This window comes from Fringilla coelebs (genome assembly GCF_963513975.1).
Source record: "Fringilla coelebs genome assembly, chromosome: 9".
Lineage (NCBI taxonomy): Eukaryota > Metazoa > Chordata > Aves > Passeriformes > Fringillidae > Fringilla > Fringilla coelebs.
The window spans coordinates 2,099,870-2,119,575 of record NC_140067.1 but is presented as its reverse complement, the minus strand read 5'-3'; the positions used below and the strand labels follow the sequence as shown (position 1 = coordinate 2,119,575).

The 19,706-nt window shown below is 40.4% G+C and overlaps 1 protein-coding gene across 2 annotated transcripts; it reads left to right on the top strand.

Moving 5' to 3' along the window:
* Positions 1 to 27: 27 nt before the first annotated feature.
* Positions 28 to 18,253, top strand: EFCAB7 (EF-hand calcium binding domain 7). 2 transcript variants are annotated; one of them, XM_084211346.1, is made up of 14 exons: positions 28 to 158; positions 2,257 to 2,426; positions 5,009 to 5,220; positions 5,586 to 5,672; positions 6,105 to 6,288; positions 6,947 to 7,074; positions 10,048 to 10,189; positions 10,744 to 10,853; positions 11,385 to 11,542; positions 11,731 to 11,864; positions 13,282 to 13,430; positions 15,150 to 15,359; positions 16,601 to 16,708; positions 17,744 to 18,253. In XM_084211346.1, exons 2-14 carry the CDS (start codon positions 2,258 to 2,260, stop codon positions 17,816 to 17,818), a joined length of 1,866 nt encoding a protein of 621 aa, XP_084067472.1. In that variant the 5' UTR covers positions 28 to 158; position 2,257; the 3' UTR covers positions 17,819 to 18,253. The 2 variants fall into 2 exon arrangements, with proteins under 2 accessions (XP_084067472.1, XP_084067473.1); XM_084211347.1 differs by lacking the exon at positions 15,150 to 15,359.
* The last annotated feature ends 1,453 nt before the right edge of the window (positions 18,254 to 19,706 follow it).

Here is a 19,706-nt window from a genome sequence, read left to right as displayed (position 1 = left end):
GCCGAGGGCGGGCCGGGCCGGGGCGGGGCCGAGGAGCCCGGCAGGGCTGTGGGGCCGAGACCGAGATCCCGGAACCGAGAGCGAGAGCCCCGAATCCGAACCCGAGACCGAAGCCGAGAGCGGTGTCCGTGTGGGCTCGTCGGGTCCCGCTGTGCGCGGTAGGAGCCGGGCCGGGGCCGGGGCCGGTGATGTTCGGGCAGCGGGTTCGGGGCGGCCGAACGCCCCTCAGGGATCGCCGAGCGGGGCTGGGCGAGTGAGGTTGGGTTGGTTCCCCTCAGGGCTGGGGCAAGGGGATTGTAATTTTTAATTTTTTTTTTTTTTTACGGTGGGTGGTTGGCAAATGTAACCCTTGAAGCCCCCTGTGCCCCCTCGGGAGGGAGGTGATGAGATCCATGCGGGAAAAGTTTCCTCGTTTCAGGCGGACGGGGCCGGAGCAGGGCAGAGCTTCCCTGTGCCAGTGTGGGCTCTGTGTGGGTGAGCCTGAGTGAGGGTCAGGGTTGCCACGGAGGCTCTGGCTTTGGGCAGCGGGAGGAATTCCTTCCCGGAAAGGGTGATTGGACATCGGAAGGGGCTGCCCAGGGGGGGCTGGGGTCCCATCCCTGGAGGTGTCCGAGGAAGGACGGGGCATGGCACGCAGTGCTCTGGGCTGGGAATACTGCACTGGTTTGCCTTGGAAGGGGCCTTAAAACTCATCCGGGTCCACCCATGGGCAAGGACTCCTTCCACTATCCCAGGCTGCTGAAACACTCTTCCAGCCTGGCCTTGCACACTTCCAGGGGTCCAGGGGCAGCCACAGCTTCCAGGGTCTCCCCACCCTCACGGGGAGGAATTTCTTCCCAATCTCTAATCTAAACCCTCTCTCTCCCTGTTTGGAAGCCTGGGCTGGATTGCTCCCCTCTGTCTATTTTTCTCAAGTGTCATTTGCCCAGTACAAATGTCCCAGCCTAAGCCATGGGGCTGCTGGCAGTGCTGTCACCGAGCCATTGCTCACTGGATTTCCCAGCGATGGATTGGCAGCACTTCCTGGCCACATAAGAAATATCTCAGTAATGGGAAGTCCGAGGACTACAAACAAGAGTTCACATTTTCTAAAACCTGGTTACTGAAAAATTAACATTTCTTCTTCTTCTCCTCCTTGCCTTTCCCCCCAGTTCCATTCCGTGTGTGTAACACTGGTGCTTCATTATAGTGACACCCGTTTGCAGGAGCCAGGCTGTGCCAGGGGGTCCCTGTGGGGTCCTTCTGGTGCCTGTGTAATATTAAAGTGTCAGGGAGTTACAAATTGGGTACTTCATCCTTGATAAGCAATTATTATCTGCCTTTCCCAAGTGTAAAAGATCTGTATAACTCAACAAGGTGCCAGTGACTGAGGCCTCCTGAGTAAAAATCCAATGAGTCCTGAAGGGGACCCTGGGATGGTGCTGTCTTGTTGCTGAACTTGAGATATTCCATTTATTATACTGGAATATATTTCCTGAAGTCAACATTGGGTAAAATAATACAAGAAGGTGTTAAAGCACAACAGGATTTAGTGTCCCTCTGTGATGGCCTTCTAAAAACCTTAATCACCCCTGGTGGAAGCAGAAAGCTGCTGTCAGAGTTTGCTGGCCATTGCTGAGCAAACAGCATTGTTTTAATAATTGAGAAAAAAACATGGTTTTGTTTTTTTTTCCATTCATTTATAACTGTGTGGGCCTTGGATTTAAAAGGCCTGTGTTGCTCAAAGTTTTATGCACACTTATTTCTATTATTTATATTTAGGTAACTCTAAGAAAGAGAATTCTGTGCTTAACCTGGCATTTTTGAGATTAGGGGTTCCAATTTTGACCAATTTTATTATTATCCATATGTTTTGTTGAGTTGTAACAATAAAAAGAGAAAACATGGATGGCAAAACCTTGTTTCACAGATAACCTGAAAATGTGGTTCTGTGCTTTCAAAAATCAAGACTACATAATAGTTATATAATACTTGTAGCAAGAAATGTCGGCAACTATATAAAACACAGTGAAATTAAACTTTTTACTGTCAATGAAGGATAAACTGTGAATAATAAGTAGAGCTCAAACTCTTTCTGCTTGTGGCTCTCATGGTGCTTACCTACAAGTGTAGGTAAAAATTCCCATCCCAGATTTAGAGAAAAGAAAGGATGTGACCTGGATGTTTGGGTACTTGGGGCTAGTCTGTGTTTCAGAGGACAAACAGAGGCATTATTGAGACAATTACAAATTCTAACTGGAATTTCATCCCTCACAGGATGGCCAGCGCTCCTGGGAATCAGAAAGCCACACACTTGGAAAATTCCCAAGGGAAGAAATCCCAGCATGCAGAAGAAGCCATTTTTTACATGAACTGCAGAGCAGCTTATCTGACTGTCTTAAAAAGCAGCTTAGAAAATATTAAATCAAAGGAACAGCTGAGTTTAGGTAATGAGTGAATCTTTTCCCCTCTAACTCTTGCATGGGATGATTGCAGTGGGGCTGTCCCTGTGCATTAACTCAGTCACTGGTTTAAGGAATTGAGAATACTTTTGGATGCCTGCTGGAAGTGGGAATGCCAGACAGAGGCATTTTATTGTAGATTATTTTATTATAGATTTTATTTCTTAATCACCAGTTGGAAAGGTCTCAGTTCAGTTTAGAGTGGGCCTCTGTCCTGGCACAGAGAACCACAACTGGTGTTCCATAAGAATTTTTACTCCTTGTCTCAACTCCTCCTGAATTACTGAATTACTTTCATAGTCTGGAATCTAAAATTCTCATTTTTTTTGTCCAGACTATATTTGTGTTTAAGTGCTGGTGGTGGTGCCAGCAGTACAACAGAAAAAACAAATCTCTGACTGCCTCAGCTGCACTAAATAAGGCTGTTGGTAGGAAATGAAAGCTGTGGGGCTTTGGTTTGAAAACTGCGGGAATTTCAAAGGGAAGTGAGAAAAATTTACCTGAAAAATGGAAGCTGGTTTCTTAATAATGTATCTTAGTGGGCAGGTAAGATAAGGAAAGAGTAAGGTAAGACTGAGTAATAAATAACCTCAGTTTTGAAGGAGTTTTCACTATGGCTGATGAAATTCCTCAAGCAAATACAATTCCAACTTTGCAGTTTCTTGGAGTTGTAGGATTGTGTGCTCTGTTTGGGTGATGATTTTTTTTTCTTTGAGCATTTTTGTTCTTTTTTACAAGGTTTTTCATGGAAACCAGCACTGTAAAAGCTGAGTGCACTGATTGTAGCTTCTTTCCCTACAGCAGAGCATGAAATTCCACCCATTGACAAGCATATTCCTACAGCTTGTGGCTTGGTGCTCTGCAGGCTTTCCCAGCTGCAATAAAAGGGCCTTTATGACATCCTAATGATAGTTTGGGATAATCTGGATTTCAACAGAGGGGTGGTGTGAACAAATGTCATCTCTCTAATAAATGTTTTGGCTTCCAGCTCTATCCATATGCCACTTGGCTACACAACAAGTGTTTGGGCATTTTGCTTTCAAGGTCAACTTAGAGAGGGCAGTTGATTGTTTAGACTCTCAATCCTTTCAGAGATATTTAAGAATTTATTTTAGGATTTGTAAGCATTGAGAGTTAAAGACTTATATTTCATCTTAAGTCAATTTTGGCATTTCTCAAAGGAGTGGTGCCAATGTTTAAGCCCCTCTTGCTTCATGAAGTTTGGCTGATATTCCAAACTAAAGTGCTCACTGAGAGATTGGCCCTGGGAAATTTTATTTGTAGGAGTTTTGCTGATCCCCAAATAGTAGCTTCATTTCCTGTCTGGAGTGATTTAGCAGAACCAGACCATAAAGAAATAGAAATAAAAGGTGCAGTGTGATTGAGCTCTCACAAATACAAATTGGGAGGCATGGAGGGAGTGGCAAGTGCTGATGTCCCTGGAGATATAAAATTAAAGATTGCATATTTGAAGGATATCTGTCAAATATAATAATGTGCTGCACTGCCATGCCAGGGAACTCTCCCATCCATGGGAACAAACCCCCAGAGTCTGCCCTTCCTTCCCTGGCTGCCCTTGACACTGAAATCCCCAAACCACTGCTCTGTGCCCAGGCGTGGCTCGGATAAAGATGTGAGCCCTGCTCTGCTCTGGCTCCTCCAGCACAGGTGGCAGGGCACAAATCTTTATTTAGTGCTTGGCACTGGGGCAGGGATTAACAGCAGAGGTGCCTGGTTAGTTAGTTGGTTGGTTGGTTGGTTGGTTGGTTGGTTGGTTTGGTTTGCTGGTGACATGGGTCCCGCTGAGCATTGTCACCATGCCACCGTCTCATTTCACAGATGCTCCTCAGCAGTTCCCAGCACAGGCTTGGGCGCTGCTCAGCTGGCTCAGAATCAAATGCCAGCCCAGGTGGAGATGGAGGATCTCCTGTGCTTCCCTTGAAGATTATTTGGGAAGATACAAAAGCATCCCTCTCATTCCAGATAGGCTGTGCATTTGAATTTAATTTCCATTTAACGTAATACACTGAAAACTGCAAGGGTGTTTTCAGCAAAGACCTTGAAGAGGCAAATAGATCCAGCAAATTCATTTTGGAGAATGCCAGGTGTAACACCCATGGCACTGGTTGCATGTGTGCCATTGGCTGCCTGGTGGTATCATTTTTCCCTTAAAATTCATGTCTAATTTGAATTGATACCTTCAAATGTACAGGCATGACTGAAAATACTGTCTCAGATAAATTCTGCTCCAGATCTCAGTTCTTGGCAAAGGAAGTGCAAAGATGATGTTGGTCTCAGTAGAGATAGGATCTAATAATGTGCAGACTTAAAAATAATATATTCTTGATATTGAGACACTGGATATAGGCTGAAGTTTGCACTGGAGACTGTCTGTGAGTTCATGGATATTTTGATTAAGATCATAACCAAAACTGTCCAGCCACACTTTTCTCTTGGAGTGATTTGGCTTTAAAAAAATCTGAACGTGAAAAGGGACTCAAGGATTTTTGGAGAAATCTCCTTTTCTAACAGCTGGAATATATGTAATATTGTGTTTTATTATTCAGTACTTCAACAGGCTGGAAGAAATCCTTCTCAGAAGACCATTAACAAATACTGGACTTCACAAACATCTTCACTGAATTTTGATGATTTTTGTGCTATTTTAAAAAAAGAAAAGCCAGCTACAAAAACTGAACTGCTCGAAGCATTTGGTAAAATAGACACACATAAAGCTGGATATATTTCCCATGATGAACTTTGTAAAATTCTTACAACAGTAAGTATCACTAAAAACCTGATTATCCATCCTTAATTAGTAGAGATTTTGGAAATTAGGTGGTACTGGGAGCTGGGATTCCCCATTTCATGGAAGGTTTTCATGGTGGGTTTCCAGAAGACACCACAGAATTACATGAAGTGATACAGTTGATCTCTTTGATATTTAGTAGCATTATAAAGACAAAGTTTTTAATGATTTTGACCTCTGTTTTCATGACTGAAATCAAAATCTGTTGAAATCTATTACAAGATAAGATTCTCTGAAAGAATATGAAAAGGCTTTTCCTTTGTTTATGGAATTTGTGCTGTAGGTGCACAGGATTCTTGATTAGGAACCCAAACTGAGCTGTTTTTTCCTTGCAGAGAGGTGATAAAATGACCTGGGAGGAAGTGACCAGCATTCTTAAACAAGCTGATTTTAACTGCAATGGCAAGCTTGACTACAACAAGGTATGGCCAAGAGTGATATTTGTTCTTGTGTAATTGTCAGTGTGAGCATTAGTGATGCCCTTACCCCAGGATTCTAAATTTTGGACTGAATAAACAGCCCACAAAGATTGATACATAAATATGGTTTCATAGGAGGAAAGCTGATAAGAATCCTGTGTAAAAAATCAGTCTTCCAATATCTAGAAAGGAAGAGTTGAAAGTCACACTTATTTTTTGTTCAATACTTGGACCTCCTTGTTGAATCATGGCTTCATTTTCCTGTGATACCTGAGTGGTTGTCCTGATTGATGAAAATTAAAATTATGTTTGGCTTGAAGAGAAAATGCATTTCATCTGCTGAGCTGTGCTTTCCTTGCTAATGCTACATTTTACTCCATACAACCTTTTGAGAAATGTGACTTGGTAAGTGAAATATTCTTTTATTCTCTCCAGTTCTGTGAGCTGTACCTGAGCACCAGTGAGCAGTGCTGCAAAGCTGCGAGGGACAGGCTGGAAATTGACCCTCGGCTGAGGCAGCAGCACTTTGGGAATCAAACTGAAAATGTCCCTGAAGGGATCACACTGCCAAAACCATCCCCAAGGGGCTCCAGGAAAACTGATCACAAACTGGCTAAAGGTATTTCTATTTCTTACCTTTTGTTTTCTTTCTGTTGGAGATGAAGCTCTGGCTCAATGAGCTGGTGAGTTTTTGTTTCGTTTTTCTCAGATTACTGAAGATTTTATTGATAAATATAATTTCTGCTGTGGCAATCACAAAATGGGCCAGTAAAATATATTCAAATGGCTGCATCTGTGAAACTCACAAATTCTTAAGGGTGGATTCTGTTGATTTTCATGTGACACGGTCCAGAGGGAAGAGAGAAAATGAATGCTCAGGTGTTGCAATATAGGCAAATTATTTATTTCCTTCCTATATCAGAGATGAAACCCCAAACATTTCTCAGTAAGCTGTGTGTTTGTTTCAATTATTGAGGCCGCTTTTCAAGCACAATTTGTAAGTTTAATGTCCTTCCTGAAGTTACAAAGATACTCCAACACCTTCCCAAACTGCAAAAACTCCACAGGGAATGGGCTGCAGAGACACAAAGTATGAAATTTTGGGATGTTGTTTGTGCTGCTTCAAATCAAAGAGGTGCAAAAATGGCACAGCAGTGATGAAGGGAAGTTCTCTGATGGAGTTCTTGGCATTGTGCTTCTAAATGCAAGGTTTATGATTAATAGCACTAGGAGAGGGTTGAAATAATGTAACTGTAATTAAATATCTCTGTTTCTAGGTGACAGCAGAGCTCCTTCAAGACCTTCATCAGCTCAAAGCAGCAAAGCTTCCACCTCCAGCACTGTCACTGTGGGTGCCAGCAGCAGCAGGAACACAAAGCTAATTATTGAGCCTGACACAATGAAGGTATCACACTGAAATGATGGTGTTTTCCTCTAGGCACCTGTGTTATTGCATTTTAAAGAAGCTAAAAATCAGAGAAAAATGGTGTCTTATGTTTTATTAACAGTTTGTCAAGGGCAGCTATAAACTACTGAGAGCTTTCTTGATACCTATTGTTATTAACATTTTTATATACTGTTGGTTTTGCTGACAACAAGTTATTGGAAATAATTTTTCAGGTGTGAAGGTTTAATAGAACAAAATGTGTTTTTTATAAATGAAACCACTGTTGGAGAAAACAGTTAATGACTTCTTGAGAAATTTAAAATTGAATAATTTATTAGGTTGGTGAGAACTTTAAATGCTTAAGTAGTCTGAAAGATTGTGTATCATAAGCCTTTGCATGGAAGGTAATTGGAAATAAATAACAAATCTGTGAGCATATTTAGTTTCTTGGGCATTGCTTGGTAAATAGATGCTATAACCTGAAAATATTGATTTTTAGTTAGACTAATATGTTCTATCAGTATTTTCTTTTAAATAAATCACTCATTCAATACAAATTCCTGGGGGAGAGAGACAACAAAGTCACTTTGCTAAGTCAATATTTGTAGAGTGTTAATATTGATCTTTTTCCCTTTGTTTTCCCTTTCTTGACTGAACCTTTACTAGTTTTCTTTCAACAGAAAATAATAGCTGTAGAAATAGAAAACATTAACTGGGAACTGCTGGGATACATTAAAAATGTGCACCTGGAGACTCCTGTATAAAAGGGAACAAATGGCTCTGACCACACAGTGTAACTGCTGCTGGAACACGGAACTGATGGTCCTCAGGAGCTGCATTTTGGTTTCAAATAACAACTCTGGATTTGTTATTGAACTCTGAAGTCCTTTAGATCTTCCCCATTGCTGTACAGTGACATTTGCTCTATATTAAAATTTCCAAACATCATCTCCCAGGGGTTCTGTGCAGTCTGTTTAGGTAGCTGGACCTCCATGCAATTTAACCTGCAATCTCACCTTGTTCAAACATGATGTGGGGTGTGTAAAACCAGCACACACTTCCCCAAGATTGGATTCTTTTTTTTTTTCTAAAAGCCAGTAAAAATTGACTAAAAAAAAAGATATTGATTAATATTGCTTGGCATCATCCAAAAACTGAAATCAATCAATAAACATGGAAAGTTTTATTTCCTATTAATTAAATATTTCATATTAATAAAAGCATTTACAAATTAATTATATTAATATTAATATTAATCTATAATATTATATGCCGTTAGAATATATTAATTAAATATTTTGTATTAATAAACTATTAAATTTTTTAAACTTCATTTTGCACAATGCAAGCTCTGCCAGAATCAATGAATAAATACCCAGGCTTTTATTTATGGTGTGAATCAGAATCCTCCAACCAAAAATTCTTTTTATTCATCTTATAGCCAAGAATTTTATTTTTTTTGCTGTTCACCTGTCTTTTTGTATAAGTAAGAAAATATTACCCTCAGGAGCAACACCAGCTTTACATTTCTGACAGAGGAAAACACTGAAAGTCAGAACATGGTGAAAGGCCTAAAACTAAAAACCCTTGGAAAATTCCTCTCACTCACTGCTTTTTATCAGGAATTATTCATCAATGTGTGGATATTTTCAATATTAAATGTCAGTAGCAGTGACCAGCAGCAGGTAGTGCCTAACATAACATTTCTAACACAAACATTTCCCTCTTCAGCTGTTATTCAGCAATTTCTGTTCTGCTTTGAGGTGACAGTGTAAAATCCGCTCAGAAAATCCTCTTTTAGTTTCCCAATTTTACATACCTGTTTGGAATTTGATAATTTAGGACTTCTGGCACCACCCTATGCTCTCTGCCAGAGGAACAGGGTTTGATTTCCCAAGAGGAAAGTATAAGGATGAGGGTTTTGTCCAACAGTTTTGGCAGGTATCAAGCTTGGAGCAAACAACCAGTTATTTCAGATGTGTCAAGTTTGAAGAAAAGAAAATCCATTAAAAAAAATTCCTTTTAAATGAAATCAGGAATCATGAAGTGTTGGAATAACCAGTTTAGGAGTAGCAGTGGAAATGATCCAAGAGGCTGAACTCCATGTTGGAATCCTGACACTGATTTATGTTAATCCCAGCTCCCATTATCCACTTTTTGACTGGCACAACCCCAGCTGTTGCTCCATATTCAACTCTCACCATTAAATCCCAGGAATATTTTGTCTCCATTTTTTTCCTAATTATTTTTTAATGATTGGTCCCCTTTTTCCTTGTCCTGTCACTACAAATCTGGTTCCATGGATAAAGAAGAGTGTAAAATTATTGGATGGATTTGTTAATTAGGTTTATTTTACTCCATAAAAGTTGTCCAGGGGCTGAGCTCTGGCTCCATGGTCCAGAAATAGCTGCACTTAAAGATTATCCCTAAAAACTTCTCCAGCAGGTTGTGCCCACAATGAAAAGATGATGGGAAATTATAGGAGGGGAAGGGCTTGGACAGCAGTGCCTGCCAGGAGCTGGCCATCCCACTTTATTTTGAATTAATCTTTGTCTTTTCCACAGCCAAGTTACTTTGGAAGTCTTCTAGAACTCCTTGAGCAAAATCTTAATTAAAAAAAAAAATCCAAACCTCCAAAGAACAGCAGAAAGGGAGTTGCAAAGTGTATAATATTTGTATTTAAATTACTCCATGCTGTCAGCTGTTTGCAAATATAATTAGCAGAATCTTCGTGGCAATTCCAATTTAATTTTCAGCTTTAGGAGCAGTAGGGTAATCTCTGTGCTTTTCAGGCATTTTCACAAGTGAAGCAATTTGTTTACAACAAGGACTATTTGGGATTTTTTTAAAAAATAAAAGTATTTGATGCTTTATCTCATGGTGTGCTTTATGCAGGGTTTATTCAATAATCAAATTAATTAACATTTCAGAGAAAGCACTTTTATCTTCATCCAGAATGAAGCAAACCCTTAACATTTGCTTGGTTTCCAGGAATGGCAATGTGCACAATCCAGAGGCTGCTTCTACCTGGAGGAGGATGGGGAAATCATCAGTCACAAGTACAGGCTGCACTTACCCCAGAGATCTGCACTTTGTATCACCATCAAACCTTTCAGTATTCCCCAGGCACAAGGTGGGTGGGTTTCTATTTCATTTTCTTCTTAAAAAGAGCTGCTGGCTTGCAGATTTACCATGGGATTTCATCCAGTTGCTACACTGGAATTATTTCTTTCCCCCAAGTAGAATATTCCCTTTTTAATCCCATAAAACAGGAGCCTTTAAACCCCATAATTGTTTTAAAGTCACCTGGGCTGGCTTTTTTTTAAACTAATTTGTGTGGTGTGTAACCATTCCTTGATATTGTTCACCCTTAATGATAGAACTATTTTATCAATAATTCTTAATGATAAAATTATTCATTATCTGTAAGACAATCACAAGGCTTGGAACAATTTATCTGCTCAGTCTAAACAGGAAGAAAGTCCCAATAGCACAGAATAGATTTTTTTTTTTCCCATTTTTCATCACCAGGGATCAATAAATACCATGAGAATATCTGTTTTGAGATGCAAAGAAAAACGATTTGGGGCTGTTGTTGTTGTTATTATTATTATTATCATCATCATCATCATTATCATTGTTATTGTTGTTGTTGTATAATTTTTGGGGATATATTTTTCTTTTTAGGAAAATCTTGTCACTGGTTGTCAGTGGATACAGCTTTGTTTATTCTGAAGGAAAATGAAACCCAAGAGAATTTACAGCTTGTGAGCTTTACTGAACTCCAGAACAGAGAGGTTAGAGATTTTTGGTGTATTCCTATTTTAATTGTTATTTTTTTCCTCTGTGTGTTAATGCTGGAGATGTGAATTCCATGGGTTCAGAAGGAATTCCAGCTGCACTCAGAATTACTGAGTTGCTGGGTGTATTCACAGCTACTCTGTAAAAACTCAGTTATATTTCTGAACCTTTAACACAACATTTCCAAGGCAAAGTTTGTTTAAATTTCCTTTCATTTTCTTTCTCCTTGCCATTTGAACTCCATAGTGCACAGAATATTCTTTTCCTGTGGCAGAAATAAGAAAGCATGAACTTATTTTCCCCTTGGTTTTCATCTCTATATTTTTCTCACTTTTATTCTAAGAGATTCACTGTTTTTTAATCTTTAAACTGGCCTCACACAGCCATTTTAAGGAGACAACCCAGCATTCCCAGGGTTTTCAATAATGAATTTTCAAGTAATGAGTTTTGTATGAATATTACTGGCAACAAGGAAAGGCATCATTTGAGAAGTTCTTGCAAACTTTTCTGCCTTCCTTTAAGAGCAGGTGTTTGGCTGGAGAGGGGAGCTTGGATCTGGGGTTTACTGGCTGCTCCCTTTCACAACTGGCTGCAGGCTGAGGAAGGGAAAAACCCAAATTACTGGGGAAGCCAAACTGCTGTGGAGGGATGAAGATGGAGAACTGGCTCTCACCAATGAATTCCGGTGAGTTTTATTCCCAAACATGGCGATAAAAATCTCCTTTCAGCTCAAATGTGGCTTTTTAAATCTGGGTTTTCCTGAAGTGCTCTTTGTGCAGAACAATCTCAGACAGACTGAGCAGTTCTTGGCAATGTTGTGAGACAGTGGAAGTGGAAGCCTTTGGAAATAATTTGGCCTTTTTCACCCCTCAGAGCTGCTTTGTTGGATATATTTGAAACAATTGATTTGGATGGGAATGGCCTCCTGAGTTTGGAGGAGTACAACTTCTTTGAGCTGAGGACTAGTGGGGAGAAGTGTGACCAGGAAGCCTGGGCTGTGTGCAAGGGTAAGTTCATTTCTGTGCTACAGCTAATTAAGGCTATCAATTAACTTCCAAGCTGGATAGGACTGGATATTCTATACCTATTCCAAGAACATGTGGAGATCTTTTTCTCTTCCTCCTTTCTTTTTCTTTTTTTCCAGTCTCCTGTCCTTTGCTTTGCTTCATTCTGCTGTGTGTGCCACTGACCTTCTGCTGAGAAAATTCTTCCCCTTCCTAATTGTTTTGTAGCTGCCAAAACCTACAGGGTTTGTGATCCTGGATCATATGGGGAAGGAAACTGTCACAGGTATTGGTTTAATCCATCTCTTTGTGCAGATTGGGCAGGTGCTGCTATTTTATCTCACAAAGTGTGGAGAGGGACATTTAATTAGTGTGGATCTGATGCTGCAAATTGGCATCCAGAGTTTTTGTGGTTTGCCAGTGTCTCCTTTTATAATTCTATGTCATGTCTGCCTTAATTCCTTTGGAGGCTGTGGCACATTGGCAAAAATACTTTAAATGTGGCAAGCCCTATTAATTATCTCTCCCCAAAATACTCTGAGAATCAGAATTTTTCCTAACTGATGGAAAACTCCTACAAAAATACATTTCTAGGACTGAATTTCTCCTCTGTTTGATGCCTGGATGTGCTTTTCCACCCTTGATGGCTTTGCCAGGGTGATCCAAGTAGGAGGGGTGGAAATGTGTGAATAAATAAGAGAGGAAGGAGGAGAAGCTGGGGAATGTTTCACCAGGCCATCAATCAGAGGAAGGGTTCACACGAATATCATCAATCTTGACACCAAAGTTCAAGCCATTTATTACAGCATCTGTACCCTTGGATAGATTTATTAAATTGGTAATCCCTTTTTAATAATATATAGTAAAGATTTAGCATTGTTATGAAGATGAGAAAACCATTTTTAAAAGTCCCTGACATGAGGACATTTCAATTATGTGTTTGCTGACATTAGAGTGGTGGATCTATGATATTCTCTCTAGAGAGGGGTGTTAGGATTACTGGAATTTTATTGCTTTTTAGGAACTAAGTAAATCATTTCTGTATCAAGGACCTGAAGCATTTCAAGGTGCTGGCTCCAGCTGGCTTTCATTTCCCATTCCTAAAATACCCCATCCTACAAAGCTCAACCACAAACTTTGAGGAAAAAAAAATCAATATGAATTCTTTTTGTTTTGTAATCTCCCTTTTTGGGGGCTATCCAGTGTTTGTAGGCATTATCCCAAATCCACAGGGGAGCTCTGCAAACAGCACATGCCTGCTCAAGGCCGTTCTTTCCCAAATAATCTTGGAGATCTGAGGCTCTAAGTTGGCTTCATCTTTTCAACCTTGTTAACAGGAGGGGGATTCTGCCTTGGGAAGGATGAAGGTGTTTGCAGACAGAACAGATTTTTAAGTGCTGTCTTTATTCCTTTGAAACAGAAAATTTTGAGATGAAGAAGAATGAGCTAACAAGACAAGGATTTCTGGATTTGAATCTCATGGAAGCCAACGACCGGGATGGGGATCCTTGGGACCTTTGGGTCACTTTGTTGTCCCTGGGCTACAACAGAGCCTTAGAAATGACAGAGGTAGGAGAGGCACAAAAGAGCAAAAACCCCTGCACATGTGACTGCTGCAATCTTTGTGCCTGCCACAAACTGATTGCAGGAGGGCAGGGACCCACTGCCACCATCCAGGGCTGTCACTGTCACTGTCCTGATTCTGAGAATAGCATTTGGATCTTTGAAAAGAGAAACTATCTTTTGCTTTAGAGAAAGCCAGGATGTTATGGGTTAAAGAGGAGGGGATTCTGGGTTGTATCTGTTACAATAATCCATGCACTCTGTTGGTGGGGAGGGATAGGAAGATAAAGGTGGTAAACTGTGACCTGTCAGCAAATGCAGAAAAACCAGGACTTTTTCTCCTTTAAAAAGTCCATTTTATGGCCCAAACCACAATATAAGTGGATAAAGATAATTTTTTCCACGTGATTCAGAATTCCTAGTAACATAACTATTTCTGTTATTGTTGCTTTCACAATAATGTCTAAAGAGGTTCAACACAAAATTTTAATGCTTCATTAAAATTTTAGGGTTTGAGTCACTCATTGTTTACTTTGCAGGACCAGGGATTATTTCTTTGATGTTTCTCACAGATTTTAAAAATTATTTATTTGTTTTTATATTCTGAAATGCATATTACATATTTCTGATGTCAATAATGCTTTCTAAAGAAAGAGGATCTCTTTTAAGAAGAGAAAAAATTATGAAAAATTAAGGCATTCAATATACAGATAATTAAATCATTTAATTCCCAGGAAAAGCAGATTTTTAGGATCATAGTCTGATAATATTATTTAACTTTGTTAAACAGGTCAATGTAATCAGTATATAAAATATATCAAGACCTAAAAATAGTCAGTATGAGAGATATCAGTTGTCTCTCAGTGAAAATTTTGGGATGGTACTGAGGGATTTAAGATGAGCTCCTTTTCCTCTGACCTGTGCTTGGCAGAGCCCTTGCAAGGCTGTTTTTCTGCGTTTCAGCCACAAGAGAGAGCCCTCCTCCAAAAAAGAGCATTTTAGGGATGTTCTTCCCCAGTTAGGAATTTCAGGAAGGTGTTTTGTGCCTTGTTCCAGCTGTGGTTTCTGGCTCCAGCCTTTGCTTTCCAAAGGACAGCACAGCTCTCAAATCCTTCAGTAATTAATCTAAAAATCTCCATCTGTTAACTCGTGTCTCTCACTTAACTCTTTAATTCCTTGATTCCAAATTATTTAAGATTGATGTTTTGGGAACACTGAGACAGAACTTGAGAAATCCTCATGGATTCCAACAGCCTTTAGAAGGGAATTGAGGTGCTGGGAGCGAGTCTGAGAAAATACAACCCCCTGGTTGTTACACCAGGAGTAAAATGTACCCAAGGTACTCCCAGAGTGCTCAGTGCAGCATTGCAGGGGTGTTAAATCTGTGTGGGGTGGCACAAACAGCAGTGTGACAGGTTTATTTCAGACACTGGAATACATTCAGCCTTCATCTCAATTCCTGGACATTTTGCTGTCCAAGGAAGGGTTTGCTGTGTTGAACTGTCAGGTCTACTGGGAATGGCATGAAAAAGACCAGTTGTCCTGGGCTTTCATTTGGTGTAAAAGATTGCCACAGCTCACAGTTTATAATATTAAATATTCAGGGAAATATTTATACCTGGGTCATTCTAGTTCAAATATGAAAATACTTGGGAGCTGCGAGTGAAAATCTGAGGGGAAAAACTACAGCTGGAGTGATGCTGAAACTCATCTTCTCCACTGCAGGCCTGCCCCTTTGTCATTGACATCTGTGCAGAGAGGGGCAAACCCAGAATTAAAGCCATTTCCCTGGAGGCAGGGGGCTCCCAGCTCAGCAGGGCTGTCTGCAGGTCTGTGGTTAGCAAAGGAGAGGCCAAAGTGCTGGATGGCTCTGGGAACATCTTCATCCACACCTACAGATCAGGCAGCAGAATCACCTCTGTGATTGAAAATAAGGTATGGCCTGCAACCTCCATATTGTACCTTGTGTTAATGTCTGTTAGTGTTTCTCCTTCTTCCTTGGGTCATAGATGAGAATTGCTGTTCCTAAAATCAGGTTTTGGTGTCTGTTTCATTAAAAAAACACTGCCTGATGTGCTCCTTGTGACTTCAGAAGAGCCTGGGTCAGTGCACCTGCAAGAGGCAGATTGTAAAAATGAGGCAAGCACTTCCAACTACCATATAGAAACTGAGTGGTTTTTGTGTTCACATCCCAATTTTTCAGTATTTTGGTATCATCATCATATGAGGAAACAAACACTAACAGCAGGAAATGCAATTAGAGTGAGAGCAAAGATCACAGCATTTACACTGCTGAATATTTTCAGTGCCCATAAGAAAGTCAAAGAGCAGTGATTTTTAGGAGTGTGCTGTGGATGAATTCTCACCTGATTATTCCTCCAGGTTTGCTTTATTAGTAATTCAAACTGAAAGTTGTAAATCCAAATAGAAGTGGTTGGTGAGATTTTAAACCTTTTCCCACAGATCACCATCAATGTTCTCAGTTTCCTTTATACCAGGAGCTGTGAGTAAACACAGCACAGTAAGATGTTGAACTTCAGATGCTTTAAATCTTAAAGGATCGCAACAAGAAGTGTATTTTTAAATGCCCAGACATTTAAAGGGGGTGGCCTGGGGGGGGCTAATATTAGGACTGGATGCTGAGGCTCCTGGAACTCTGGATTTGGCTTTGCACTTCGCCCTTTAGGGTGCATATTCCAGAGTTATTTTTGTGTTTGGGGATATGTCACAGAAGGAGATCAGGGCTGCACTGAGACAACTTGGTGCTCTCTGCCCCAGATCTCTGCCTACTCTGTTTATATCTCTTGGCTTTGGTTTGTGGATCTCACCAAGCTGCGTGGGAATGCTGGGGTAGCTCCACGGGGGGGATCTGGACAGGCTGGGAAGATACAACAAGGCCAGGTTGTAACTTCACAAGTCTTTGTGTTGGTTCAATGAATCTGAAACTGCTTTTGACCATGACTGTGGTGCTAAGGCACATTTGAAACTGTTACTCTTCAAAGAAGAGTGTCTGTTACTCTTCAAAGAGTGTCTATTACTCTTCAGAGTATCCATTAAGCATTTCTATCCCTAAAACAGTAAGGTCACAGAAATCCAAGCAGTGTGCAGGCATTACAAAAAGAGCAGACACTTAACCAGGAAAGTCTAATGGTTCCTTTGTGTTTTTTCACCTGCAGTCTGAAGATAAAGTGATAATTCATGTCAACAATGAGCAGAGTAAGAACTGCCTGAACAATAGGGGGCTGACAGTTTTTGCTGTGGAAGTGGCTCCAAAATCCATGATGGTAAGGCTTTTTATTGCTTAGCCAACTTTAGAGAAAATCAGGTGACATCTTTATATTTTCTTTTTGTAGGGCTTTTGTCATGATAATGAGCATGTGGACAGTGGCCTCTTCTGACCAGAACAGATCAGATGCACTTTTTGATATTTCAGAGCTGATCACGTATTTGATGTATCCCTGTTTTCCTGTGCAATTTTCTATAAAAATCAATAATCTGCTTTTTCATACATGGGCCTGTTTCACTTGTCCATTCCATACATGCATCATTCACTACTATTTTTAATACTCTTTCTAAGGCTGTATTTTTTTTTCACTTTGCAATTTTTAATCCCATGTATTGATGTCTGTGAGAACAGACCAAGCACACACTAATCAGAAGGAGAAATAAATGCATTGCAGTCCTTGTGCACACTGTGATTTGCTGGTGGTTAACTTTTGTTAAACTTGATTTAGGGATCATGTTAACCATGAGACAATTTGATATTGCTGAGCCCTGTTGCAGAGCTGGGCAGGCTTTAGTGACAATTCCAAATGAGGGTCCTGAGGGATGGAATGTGATGGAAAATGCATTACAAATGCAGATGGTGTTTTTCTTCATTTATTTATGAATAACCCCCTGGTTTTATTTTTCTGAAAGTACACTCTCTTTGTTTAAAAGCAGAGGCATCCAAGCTATTTTATATTTCCCAGCTTTCCAGGGTGGATTCATTCAAGCCTGTGGTAAACAGAGCAGTCCCATGACACAGGCAAGGCTGGGGCCTATTTAAATTGCTGCTGACATTTTAGATATCCACTGCCTCATCCTGTAAGGTGGTTTTTAATTTGAATTTAGGCTTCATTCAGTAGAAACTGTAGATTCAATCCTTATGGATATTTTGCTGTGAAGTTCAAGAGTGATTTTTGAATATCTGTCAGTGCAGATGATGAATATTCATCATTTAGTGACACAAGTACTGAACACTTTGCTTCCACAGCACACTGGGTAACAGTTTTCCAGTAAAGAGAACTCTCTTTCACCTCTGCTTTCTCTTGTGCCAGGTCTCTCAGCACGTGATGGCCCTGAATGAGCAGGAAGAGTGGATTTACAGCTGTGTGCACTCCCTTGTACGTTAAACCTCCCAGTGCCAGGGCTGGGAGCAGCCACACTCAACCAGGATTAGCTTTGGGCAGCTTTTAGACAATTTATAGTCTTGTCCTTCTCAAAAAGCTGGCATACATTTATATTTCTTGATGATTTTGGCATGAAAACGCTGAGGCACAATAAAAATTAGTGCTGTTCAGTAATCCAGCTGCCAGTTGTAATATAATTGTGCTTTTTAAAGGATTGTTTCCCTAAATATGCTCTTATTTTCCATACCATAGATTGTAATTCCATCACAGGCTGCTTCACTGAGGGGAAAAATACTTTGTTGAATGGGTTCCTAATTAAACATTCCTGTGGTTTTGATGTGAGAGGTATAAAGGGATGAAGCTCATTTCATTTTGTCACTTGATAAAGGATTTGATTCTTTCCCTGATTTTTTGGTCATTTGCTGATAATCCTTATCTTACCCTTGTTCTGTAATTTTGCCTGTTTTTTTACTCTTTTATATAAAATAAAGTCTGCCTTTCCATTGCAATAAGGAAATAACATCATTTGAGAAAAATGAAGGCTTGTCTTGGGCTCTTGACTGTTAACAGCAATTAATTATTCCCAGGGCAGCTGAAATAAGAAGACTGAAGTGCACCAAGTTTGGGCTGCAACAGCAATGAAAGCCATCTTTGAGGTACTAAAAACATTCACCTTATTATGTTTTCCTGGTTCCTCTAAATATCTTTAATGTGAAAAAAAATTGATGACCCTGGCCTCTGGATGCTTAAAAAGTGTTTGAGTTTAAAATAGCCATTAAATGTGCATGACCTCATGTGTGAGGGCAGCAAGTAGTGTTGCAAAGTTATTTTTATCTGCCCCAAGTCCTGCTCTCTGCTGTTACTCTGCTGTAATCTTACACTGGGCAAGTAAATGTCAGTGACAAAATGAGAGCTGGGCTCTGATTTACACACTCAGGCAGGATTCCTGGTGAGCTTTGAGTTTTCCATGGTTTTTCCTTAGCAAGTACCACAGGTATCATTTCCATTTTCAGAACTGTCTAAAAGAAGCTGAGGCCCCAAAAGTACTTGGTGATTTTTAGCTCTGACTGAGCTCTGCAAATGCAGCCTCAGGCAAAGTGTGGGGAAAGCAGAAATTCCCAGCTCCTTGTCTAAAAAGGAGTTGGGAAATGATGAGACACTGTGTGGAACAGACACACAAAGTGAGCAGTCCGTTATTTACATTTCTTTTGTTTGTAAAATCAGCCTTTTTAGATGTGGCAGGAATTCATATGCAACTCTCTCTGTATTTTAGGAAAGGAATGGTTAAAGCTGAGAGATCACTGCACGTGGAAAGAGTTGGGTTTGCTGCAGGTAAAAAACATGGCCCAGCACTACACAGGGAACCTCATTTATATTCTGATCATCCTGCTGCCTGGAAGGGTTTCATTATCCAATTTTTTAAGTGAGGACATAGGCAAAGTGTCCATGGCAGTTTCTACCTTTCCTGCCCTGGAGGAGGTGAGATTAGAGATCTTGGTTGTATCTGCAGACTCTTTTTCAGTTTGCTCCAAATCCAGGTACCACCAAGACAGAAAAATTCCAGCTTCTCTTTTTAAGGTTGAACACAGGTACCAGCTTATTTTCTTTGAGGGGAGATATTTAGGAGAAAAAAATCTCTGTATCAGGTAACTTCAGTTTCTGGAATGTTACCTTTCTTTTGAGAACTAGAGCTATAACAAAATTCAGCTTCTTCAAGGCTTTGCTAATGCTGACCATCCCTGCCTCTGCTTCTGGAGCTCTGGGGGGCTCCTGCTTCTGTGGGGTGCTCACTTGAGCCAGGGCCTGTCTGTAAGGCCTGTGGGGACATCCTGCTGCTGGCCACAGGGATGGGCAGGTCTGCAGCACCTGGGACAGCTGGGGGTTCACCTGG

Bases quoted from the DNA above. Each gene is read 5' to 3' on its own strand.
- EFCAB7 (XM_084211346.1), top strand. From the start codon at position 2,258: ATGGCCAGCGCTCCTGGGAATCAGAAAGCCACACACTTGGAAAATTCC. The intron at 11,865-13,281 runs GTAAGTTCATTT...CCTTTGAAACAG, and splicing joins AGCCTGGGCTGTGTGCAAGG to AAAATTTTGAGATGAAGAAG. The intron at 13,431-15,149 runs GTAGGAGAGGCA...TCTCCACTGCAG, and splicing joins GAGCCTTAGAAATGACAGAG to GCCTGCCCCTTTGTCATTGA.